Raw genomic sequence first — 11,042 nt, forward strand, 5'->3', positions numbered from 1 at the left:
AAAAAAAAAAAAAAAAAATCCCTTCCTCCGTTCCCCTCCTTTCCCCCCCTCTGCCGCCCTTCATCTTAACAACCGAGGCTTTTCCCCTCCTCTTTGTTTCCTCCTCATCTCTTTTCCTCTCCTTTTCCCTCCTTCTTCCCTCGTTCCCTCCATTCTCTCTATTTTTTGAGGCCATGCAGTATTTATGGTGTGGGCTGCTGATGCTGCGTCAGTGAACAGGCATCACAGGCATACGCCGGTAGACACAAAAACACAAATGCACAGCTAAGATGGCCGACGTGGCAGTCCTCATTTGATAACATCTCCACGTACGTGCATGCTCACCCTTGTAGGTAGATGTTGGTGGAGTCACACGGTAGAAAAGAAATATATTACAGGTCTATTAAACAGGTAAGTGCAATTCGAAAATCAGTGATGGTGGCCGTTTTTACTCATTTGAGATTTTCTTTTTACTTACGTTTTGTAAATAGCAGTGTTTCGTCGCTGCAGAGGATATATGCTCTGTGTTAAGCCACAAAACTACCTTATGACATTGAGTGTAAAAATGGCTTTTCATATCACACACAGGGTCACACTCAAATAGACATATATCAAGCTGTCAACAATCTGCTAAGTCATGCTGGCAGCAGTTACTTTGTGACAATTGAAATGAGCATGAATATTCCATTTATATAATATCTTCACCCCAGCTGGCTGCGACACACGCCAATTCCCTGTTGGGGTACCCCCATGTCTCCCCCTGTGTCACCACATCCCTTAATTTAGGGGTGTCCCTGCCATCTAAAGCCAAACCCCACAGGAGCTGACCTTGACCCCTGACCTGTGACCTCTGCCACCCCCACACTTCTACCCAACCTTTTGCGTCTCCCCTGGTTGGCTGAGAATGGCGTGCTCATTACCAGGTGTCATTTATTACACCCTCACACACGCTGACAGCCCTAATTTATGGAGATTGCGGCACGTGTGCGCTCAGCGTGGGGGTGGAGATGTGCGTGTCCATTTGATTATGCTGAAGCTTTATAACTTATATCTCTCTTTTTTTTTTTAAATTTTTATGTTGATAAGACAAAATTTTCATCAGTTTTTGTGCACTTTTGGAAATAAATACTCTTGCATATAAGAACTGAAACAATATGGGAAAAATAAGCTGGCAATGGAAGGAGGATGGGAAAGACCTACTGATAAACAAGAGGGCAACTAACCAAACAAATATTGTTACAACTTCAAAAAATAAATAACATTAGAAATCATCTGAGCTTCAGTTGTTGATTGTAGACGGAGACCTCAGCATCACTGTTGTTTATTGTAATGACTGATAGATAAAACATAAGCTAATGCAACACACAAACACACACATGAACACACAGAGCTAAAACATGGTCAGCCTTAATTTCAAGTGAGGAAAACTGGCATCTGAAATTGAGTTGCCATCACACAAAATCAGATGAACTGTACTGAAAGATTTTTGCTACAAAATAAGATGTGCTGCATTTGAAAAATCAATATTTTCTTCAAAATATATCACCTGCAGGGAGGTGAAACTGACTCTGGACTTCATTGTAAACAGATAAAGGAGTAATATTATTGTTTTTAAGTTGTAGAAATGTTTATTGGATAACACTTCTGTTTATTTTGAAATAGTAACTATTTCAAAATAAAGTAATTACAAATATGTAAATTTGATTAAAAAATTGAACTGTTTCCAAAGCTGTGTGTTATTTGTGATTACAAAATTTCAGCATATATTTGCAGCATTTGCTGGAACTGCAGACCTGAACGCCGTCTGACATAAAGTTTTTTAACACAATATCGCAGACTGAAGCATTAGGAATTCAACTTATACTCTCATCCGGACTGATTTGGGTACAACAGTAGAACAAGCTCTGCCTGTTAGATTTAGATGCAGCCAAAAATAAACAGCACAAGGGCCAGAGTCACAGTGCTCTGACAGCATGCCCAGAACCATGAAGTGATCATGTTAGAGAGCACTGCTCAACATAAAATTAAACCTAAAGAGAGGAACAAAACAGATTTTTAAAAGAGATGACAGGAGTTACTGCGGTGATGATCTCCATGATGTACATGTACACCTTAGAGTCACATATGCACACATGCACAGTGCCATTGTTGAGGCGCACACAGTTCCACTGTTGGTTTAGGGTTGCCTCCTTATGTGTAGTGTCACCATTTGACAGCCAGCAGAGCATCACTTTCTGTTTTTCTCTGTGTTTGCATATGTCAAAATATATATATATATATATATATATATTTATATATATATATATACACACACACAGAGTGTATGTGTGTGCGCATGTGTTTGCACGTGCAGGCGAGTGTATGTGTGTATCCGCTGGGGATGCTCTCACCATCCCAACTCCGTTCTCTGCCTCTGTCTCCAGCCCATCAGGAGCAGCTTACATAAGAACAGGGCAAAAATAGCAGCTGAGAGAGGAGAGGAGGAGAGGGCTCTGCTGGCACGCACGCAGTCGTAACGGGACCGCGGGGCACAGCACAACCCTGAGTACTATCATGCGCACACACACACACACGCACACACACGCACACACACAGAGGGAAGACAGCAGTTATCAGGCATTATACTTTTTTTTTATACTCGTAGTGCACTTTTGTGGCAGAATAGTAGAAATGACGATAGCTGGTCAGACTTCTTCAGCTAAATAATCCTTGTTGATGTTTCAACATGTGCGAAAGGCAGGGTTACGCCTGAAGTGGGTGAAGTTAGGATTGCATTGAATGACAGTGCAGGGAGTTGGAGGGAGAGGGGGGGAATAAAGAGGTAAAAGAGGGAGGAAAAAGAAACTACATGAGATGTTCATTAGTGCTCACTCCACAGTCTAATTGGTACGCACTGCCAAGTGCAATAATTCCGAATTCATTTCAAATGTTTTTCCTCCAAACTCAGAAGGATGCAAAAAGTCACCAATTATGCAGAAACATTTCTTAATTATTGCGGACACTGACAATGGCTTGAAATGTGTATTCTTTTGTCTCTGTGATTACGTTTCTTTTTTTCTTTTTTTCTTGCCTCATTTGCAATCTTTTATTGTTTTACATCTGATTGAGTGCTGGCTGCCCTTCTGAGATACAGAGGGAGCGAGAGAGCTGAAAGAGATGGAGGGGAAGGAGGGGAAGTACATAAAGAGGTGTAGAGGTTAGGCTAATCTCAGCCTCTTACGGTTGTTAACAGATGAAGGATCGTTGTGTAGAAGACACCGGGGGAAAATAAGCCAGGGTCAGGCCACTGGTTCTGTAAAGAAGCAGGAAGAAAGAGACGCATAAAAGGTTCAACACGCATCGGTACAGCGACCTCGTTCTTTGCCGGCCCACAATTTCTTCCTTCTCTCCTCCCTTCCTTTCCAGTTTTTCATAGCAGCCAACATCCCATTTAATCTGATTACTGTCTCACTGTTTCGTCTCCTAACTTTTTTTTTTTTTTTTTTTTTTTTGCATGCAACTGAAAATCACAAGTCTGACTGTGCGTGGTGGGTGCCCACCCTTTTTTTCACCACCATTGAAGCACACAAACATACATGCAAATGTGGTAGACGGAAGGAAGTTATGGATGTTGGAAGGAATTCAGTGGGTTGGGTTGGGGGCGGTAAAGAAAGAGCCAGAGAAGAAAACTGAACGAGTACAAATTGCAGAAAGAAGGAGGGAAGGTGAAGTTGGAAGTGGGAGGAATAGAAGGCTTTTATCCCCAACAGCCAGCAGGGACAAACAGAGTGGAGCCATTTTTTTTTTTTTTGTAAACACTGGAAGAGATTTTTACAGAGTTGCAAGAAATCTCAGCGGGTTTAAACACAACAAGCCCAAAAAGTGTGTGTATGCATGTGCATTTGTGTACGTTGGTCTGTGCCTGACTGTTGGAGAGAGTACTCACTCCTCAGAGACACCCTACCACCTCCCACTTTGTCTGATTTTGGCTTCCATTTGTGTGGAAGGGGTTACTTTTAAATTTGCTGATGTGGGGTGGGGGTGGGGGGCAATTAATAAATATTTTTGGCTCTTGTGGGTGTAGGTCAGTGACCCTGAGAGGCGGTGTGTGTATGCGTGTGTGCATGTGTGTGACCCGTAGCCCCTCCTCTTCTGTCCACCCCCCATTACCCTCTGCTTTCAGAGGCAAGGCTCTCATGCATAATGCAGAGAGAACAGGGAGGCTCTCATTAATAATTACTGCTGCCTTTGATGGATGGAGAAAATAACGAAGGGGGCTGTTAAAAATGGAGAGAGCGAGAGAGAGATGGAGGCGGGAGGAGAGAACCAGAGTTTTTTTTTTTTTTTTTTTGGGTGGTATTTGTTGCTGTTGTAGCTCTTTGAGGACTGAATGCTTATGGGGATGGATTTGGAGTTAGTATAATCAAAAGCTAGGCTGATGTTTTGGATGGTGTTAATATTTTGATTAGGAAGCATCTCCTCTTCTGATGGTGGAGGGAGCTCTGAAGATGAGATGAATCTTAATTGTGTTTGTGTTGGAAGCAGCTATTACCACTCAAGGGTTTTTGTCTCCTGACTTTTGTCTAATATTCCATATCTTCAAGCATTTCTGTGAGATGTAAAGCCTTTCCCCATCTTTACCATTTTTTTATTAAAAATTACTTAATTATTTATTTTCTAGATATTAAAGATCGCTCTGCTGTAAAATAGCTTTTATCAAATAACAGCAGTCAAACCATTAGTTTGATGATAAATGACAAGTTCTCTTCATATAATTATTATGCATATTCTGTATATATATATATATGTGTGTGTGTGTGTGTGTGTTCGCGTGGTTGGTCAGAACCGCAGGGTCAGCAGGGAAGGTCAGAGGGAACAGCAAGGCTACAAGACCCTTGCCAGCCAGCCAATCAGAGTAAAGGCTCTGGTGGACAGCCAATGGTAGAGTGGCTTGGTGGCCTTTGATGGAGGGGCCACCATTAGCCTCGTCCCTGAACAACAGTGCTGGGGGCAAGATGGCCGACATCCAGCACTGCAGAGATGGAGAGGGTGAGGGTAGAGATGGATGCAGAGACAGAGGGAGAAAAATGAGCGAGTGAATTGATGGTAGATGGTAGAATAATGAGAAAAAAAGATGGAAAGAAGTTCAATTAGAAAGTATATATTTACGAAAGAGACGAATATGAAATCAGGGATGTTTTTAGCCACACTAGCGGCATGGCTCTATGGATGGTAATGCTTGTCTGGAGGTCGGTCCATCAGTTTGATCCAGACTGAAATATCTCAACTATCGGATAGTTTGTCATGAAATTCGGTGAACACATTCATTTCCCCCTCACGATGAATTGTAATAATTTTAGTTGTGCCCTGACTTCTTATCTAGCAGCATCATCAGATTAAAATTTTCTCTTCAGTGACCTGCAAACTAATGACGTTCACATCAACCTCAGCTCTACTCTGTTTGGTAGTAATTAGTAAAAGTTAGCATGCTAACATGCTAAAGTTAAAGTTCTGTCCCTGCCCAAACATCAGTTTAGGGTTAGGGTACTTTGTATTACAGTTACTAGTTGTTGAAGAGGGCAGGGGTTGTGTGACATGATAAGAATGGAGGGATCAAGAAAAGATAGAGATTGCCGTTTTTACTGTAAGTATCTGCAAAGAGGAAGGTACACATCCTTTCTTTTGTTTTTCTCTACACGGCTAACTGTACCCGTTACTTTAAGATAACAAAGATTTCCATTAGTTTTACTCAGGGCTGCTAATGAACGCTTTAAAAGTTTAAAAGTAAAAAGATATTAAAGGAGAATACGCTCTGTATTGAACAGAGCCTGATGATATGCACATGTTTTTTGCAACAGCGTAATCGTCACACCACACTTTCTTTTTTTAAATCATATTTGAACCACATAAGCATTTAACATGGTTGACGACATCTTCAATGAAGCAAATTCTCGGAGGCAGCAACATTAGTTATAGTGAGTTTACTCAGTGTGTGTTGGAGAGCAGGCGACGTCTGCTTGTCTGCTCTGATTTAAATGAAGACCAGATGAATACTTATAGCCATTCTATCTGAACAGACTGTGTCACAGATAAGTTGTGACACGCGATGATGTAAGGTAACATTTAATCTAAAGAGGACAAGACACGCAGATCACTGTGATTGCACATTCAGTAAAAATCCGTTTTTTTGCCATTCAAATGAAGTATAAACTGATGTAACTTACAGTGTGTTGTAAATGTAAACATTTAAAGTTTTAACTGGTAACAAACCTGATTTCCTGAAGAAATTATGTGGGGAAACGGCACTGCAAATTTAGCAAGGGCCCTGCCATCCCTCTGATTGGGTAAAATATATATATATATATATATATATTATTTTTTTTTTTTTTTTTTTTTTTTTTTAAATCAAAGGATCGCATCTCAGCTTCCAGTAGATAGACCTGACACACTTCCTTCTACTGAAGTGCAATACATACTTTGATCACTCAAACAGACTACCCTTACCACACATTACAGTTTAGAGAGGCGTTGTTTTACCTGTTTAAAGCTGCACTTTTTAAATTTTTTTATACTACAGATTAAATGTCTATTAGCTCTTTTTAGTGTCTTTACTGTTTTGATTCAGTCTCACCAACTTCATTCTCTCTCAACCCACTGTACGCAACCTGCCAAGCAAATCGTCAGACAGAGTCGGCAGCTATCTGGTGAACGTAGTGGAGAATTTAGCAGCTGCGAGGGCCAGATATTTCCCTCAGGAGTTGGTGGAGAGCGAAACGGAGCTAAAAGGAGAGTGAATGTTGGACTCTAGACACGAGCACAACTCCAAACGAGTACTAGTGTGTTTAATGTGGCTGTGTGTCTGATGTGTAAATATGCAACTGTGTGCCAACATGTTCCACATATCAGCTTTATGAGGAGATGATACAGTATCTTGTTGTTGTTGTTTACAGCTTGTTTCGCTACCCTCAAGTGGCCAAGAGAACTAATTTAAAAATGTATTAAAAAAACAGGGAAGAAATGGACACAACAACAAGAAGACACAAAAACACAGAAACATGATAAATACACTGCATGCAAAAAGTTTCAGAGTACGTGAAACAAAAGCTCCTGCACTGATGTGCCCTTTCGTCTTTGCGCCTTCATTTTCATTGGAAATCACCGACCAATTGCCAAAGTTTGAGCAACCTAAGTGGCAGTGGCAGGAAAGAGGGGGAAGTCTGTTGTTCGGATGAACTAAGCCGTTGTCTCTGTCAGTGGGCTGAAAGGCAAAGCTGTAAAAACCTTAAAGAAGAACACAAACATGCCACTCACCCCAGCCCATAACACAAGGCCAAAGATTGAGTAAGACAAGGATTTAGAAAGATAAATGAAGCAAAAAAAGAAAAAAAGAAAAAAGATGCTCTTCAGTTGCAACAAGAAACAAAGGCAGAGTGGGAGAGATGGTGAGAGATGAAGACAGAGAGGAGGCTGCCGTAGGGAGGTCCATGGATGCCAGGGGTGCTCACGATTGTACGAGTGTCTGAAAAGCGTAGAAGTGATGGCAGCTGTTTGGCCTCCTAATCAAGGTACACTAGGCCTGGGCCTCCTCCAAACACACTGATGTAAAGCTGATGAAAATTTTGACAGTGCCACATAGATGACAAAAAAAAGAAGAGGAGAATGCACCCACCTACATGAGCCCATACACCTACACACCGCAGGCCTCCTTAATGAAAGCCCGAATCTGCTGTGATCTTTGAATTCATTTAGCTTCATGAATTCAAGATGCAGGATGATGACATAATTGTGAAAACCTTTTTCATGCAAATGACATTGTGTCTGCGGTGATTGTGGCACTTGTGCTTATTTGCGGGGCGTCCTGTTTTCCCCTTTGTGTGTGTTTATGCAGGTATGAGGCAGCAGAATGACCGCGGTACTCAGTATCGTTCAGCCATCTACACGTCCAACCCCGCTCAACAGGAGCTTGCATTGAAGAGCAAAGTGGCCTTCCAGCAGGTATAACACCCACACACACATCACAAGGTTTCATTATGACATTTACTTAAGCATGGAGTTACATATAACCAAACCGTGTGTGAAGTAAGGCAGGAGCGGCAGAGTGTGTGTTGAGAAAGTGTTAAAAAAGTGTGAGGACTGATTCACTTTTTCTTTTCTTTTTTTTGTAATTTGCTGTTTAGTATTGAGACATAGCATAAAACACACAGGGCCTATGTTAAAGACTGATGTCATGTATTTGCTTCTAATAGTTGATGTTTGTGTATTTGAATTATTTGAAAACGGAGAAATCATCAGAATGAACAAAACATAATTTTGTCATCATTTAAAAAAATTTTTTTTTTTTTTGGCCGTTAGGTGGGGCTAAGCTGTAGCGGAGGTGGAGGTGTCTCAGTTATTTGAATAGCAAGTAAAAGCCTCTGGAGTGGTGACCTCTCGGAGTTGGATGCCGTTTAGTTAAGCAAAGCCACCTCTGTTCAGTTGATCCCCAGCTATAATCTAATCGGTGACACATCCTCTCTTAAACTGAGAGAGAGGAAAGGGGTCAAAAGGTCATCAAAACTCATTTCCAAATCGCTGCCTTTCAGCGGCACACGCCACGCGCCCCCCCTCCCTTTTGTTCTTTCCCTCCATCTGTCCGTCCATCTATCCGTTGATCCCTCCATCAGTTGAGTTTGCTTGTGTCCTCTCTCTCGAAATGGTATTCACGGACAAGCTGGCAGGGGGCAAGAGGGGAGAAAATTACCGTCGTCATGGTTACTTAGGACACTGGGGTCAGCAGTCACAGGCCACAGGGCTGTCATGTTGCCGTGACAACAACCTCCCAACCTTGGCCTTGGGCTGGGGTCAGAGGTGAGAGTGGAGTGGCAGCTGGGACCAGGAAGGTGGGGATGTGGGGGGAGGAAAAGCAGGAAAAGAGAAAGAAAAGGAGGCAATCAGATCAGAGGGCCATGACTGACAGGCTATCAACTGACAGTGACCCCCACCCCTGTGGCTATCAACTGATGGTGACCCCACACACTCACTCACTCACTCGCGCACACACACGCGCACACACGCGCACACACGCGCACACACGCGCACACACTGCATTTATAAGCCATTCACTCTCACAGTGTTTAGAGAGACAAAACCACAACTGGCATGCAACAGTAGCAAGAGGAGTGTAACAGTCATTTTGTACATGTTGGGTGCGTGAATAAAAGAAAGAGGGGGAGGAATGCGCAAATGTCAAACATGCATCCCAAAGCATGATGGATCCAAAATATATTCATCACAAGAACAAATGAGAAAAAAAACTTGAAAGTAACAAAGTTCCTTCCTGACCTTGAAAACAGCAGTTACAGCAGCTGACGAAAACAATCTCCCCTCGGTATCCTTTTAGCAGTAGAATTGTAGATATTGAAATTTAGATATTTCTCTGAGCACTGTTACAACTTCTCATCAACATTGTCAGAAAAGTCGAGCGTCAAAGTTATTTTTTTGACTTTGGAAACTGTAGGTGACAAAATAATCGAATAATCTAATGGTTTAATGTGATTCAATGATTATTCCAATATAATAATAATTGAATGAACTTGAAACTGGCACAACATGACAAGAATTTTCTTGAACATTTCTAGTTCCATGACAACTCAGCAAACTGGGCTGATGAAGATCATGTGATAAGAGCAGTGAATAAATGGACCGTGACGTGAGATTGTTTTGTCAAAAGAAAAAGGGAAATAGACAAAATCTTGTTGTTGCCTCTTTTACGCAATCAATAATTTAGTATTAGTATTATTAAAGAATTATCTAATTAGTTACATCTTTCAGAATTAAAGTAATTAAAAAGTTTTTTTAATGAAATTTCCTTTAAAAAAAAAAAAAAAAAAAGAAAGTATACTAGAACACGTTTCGCCCACAAGCAAATCTGTAGCCTTTCTGAGTTGCCTAACCGGTTCTGAAAATAAGTATATAAGACATGAAATCACTCCGCCATAAGCCTGTAAATAATCAGAGTGAAAACCAAGCAAAAACAAGAAAACAAGCCTCGGGTTCATCAAGTTGATATTACAACACAAAAAAAGGCAGAAGATAGTCACACACATTTATAAACATCCAGAGGAGGAACAGCGCTCCGACTATTCTCTCCTTCTCTCTCCCCACCATCGCTGCTGACACCACTGATCTGTCAACCACTTCAGTGGCACCCCAGTTTCATCTGAGGGCCACTGGGACACATATCTTCTCAAAGCAGCTGACACGCTCTGAACCAAAATGGCAGCTTCCTGCCCTGAAATGGCTGCCTTTGCCGCATTGATGCTGAGTCTCAAGAACGCCTGGCTTGAAAATGGCATCTCTACAGAGGAAGGGCTTGCTGTGTGTGTCTGTCGGTGCGCGTGAGGTTACGTGTGTGTGTGTGTGTGTGTGTGTGTGTGTGTGTGTGTGCGTGCGTGTGTGTTTGTGTGTGTTTTATCCTAAAAGGCCAATGCTCTCTATCGGGAGAAGTGCGTTCATGTTCGGTAGAGTGACAAGAGCGAGTGGGTGGAGGCGATCTGAGACGACCAGAGATAAGACAGGCATCACAAAATCCAGATTCCACCCCACTGCCAGCTCATGACTCACACACACTCGCATGTAGTACAGACAGACGCACACACACACACACACACACACACACACACACACACACACACACACACACACACACACACAGACATACATTTGGCACATACACGCACAGCCCAATGAATAATTAACCCATACGAAGAGTCTCTTCTGCAGGGCTTTCAGTTTCTTAACTTCAGCATTGGAGGTGGAGGGTGGGGGGAGTTAGGGGGGAGGAGGAGAGTGAGGCAGAAAAGCTTGTTTAAGCGCGAGAGCAGAGAGGGGGAGGAGAGGGAGAGGGGAGAGGAGAAGGGGGTTCTCTATAATGAAATTTGAAATTTGCAGAACATCAAAGGCTTCTGTAGCCAAGCCGCTGTGGCAGCAGAGCAGAGAGGAGGAGTGCATCTCTTTCTCTCCCTCTGTCTCCCCCGTCTCTCACTCTCTCTTTCCCCTTCTCTTTTTCCCTCTATCCCTCCCTTTCTGCTAAAATGTGTCTCCCC

At 42.3% G+C, this 11,042-nt stretch overlaps 1 protein-coding gene across 1 annotated transcript in view; it reads left to right on the forward strand.

Moving 5' to 3' along the window:
- msrab (methionine sulfoxide reductase Ab) overlaps positions 1 to 11,042 on the forward strand; it is a 33,696-nt gene that overhangs the window by 14,463 nt on the left and 8,191 nt on the right. The window contains exon 5 of the mRNA XM_023407436.2: positions 7,847 to 7,953. Within this exon, the coding sequence (XP_023263204.1) occupies positions 7,847 to 7,953 (107 nt within the window). The remainder of the gene's footprint in view (positions 1 to 7,846; positions 7,954 to 11,042) is intronic.

Source organism: Seriola lalandi, unplaced genomic scaffold, assembly GCF_002814215.2.
Source record: "Seriola lalandi dorsalis isolate HSWRI2012SDOR001 ecotype SW California unplaced genomic scaffold, Sedor1 jcf7180002054335, whole genome shotgun sequence".
Taxonomy (NCBI): Eukaryota; Metazoa; Chordata; class Actinopteri; order Carangiformes; family Carangidae; genus Seriola; species Seriola lalandi.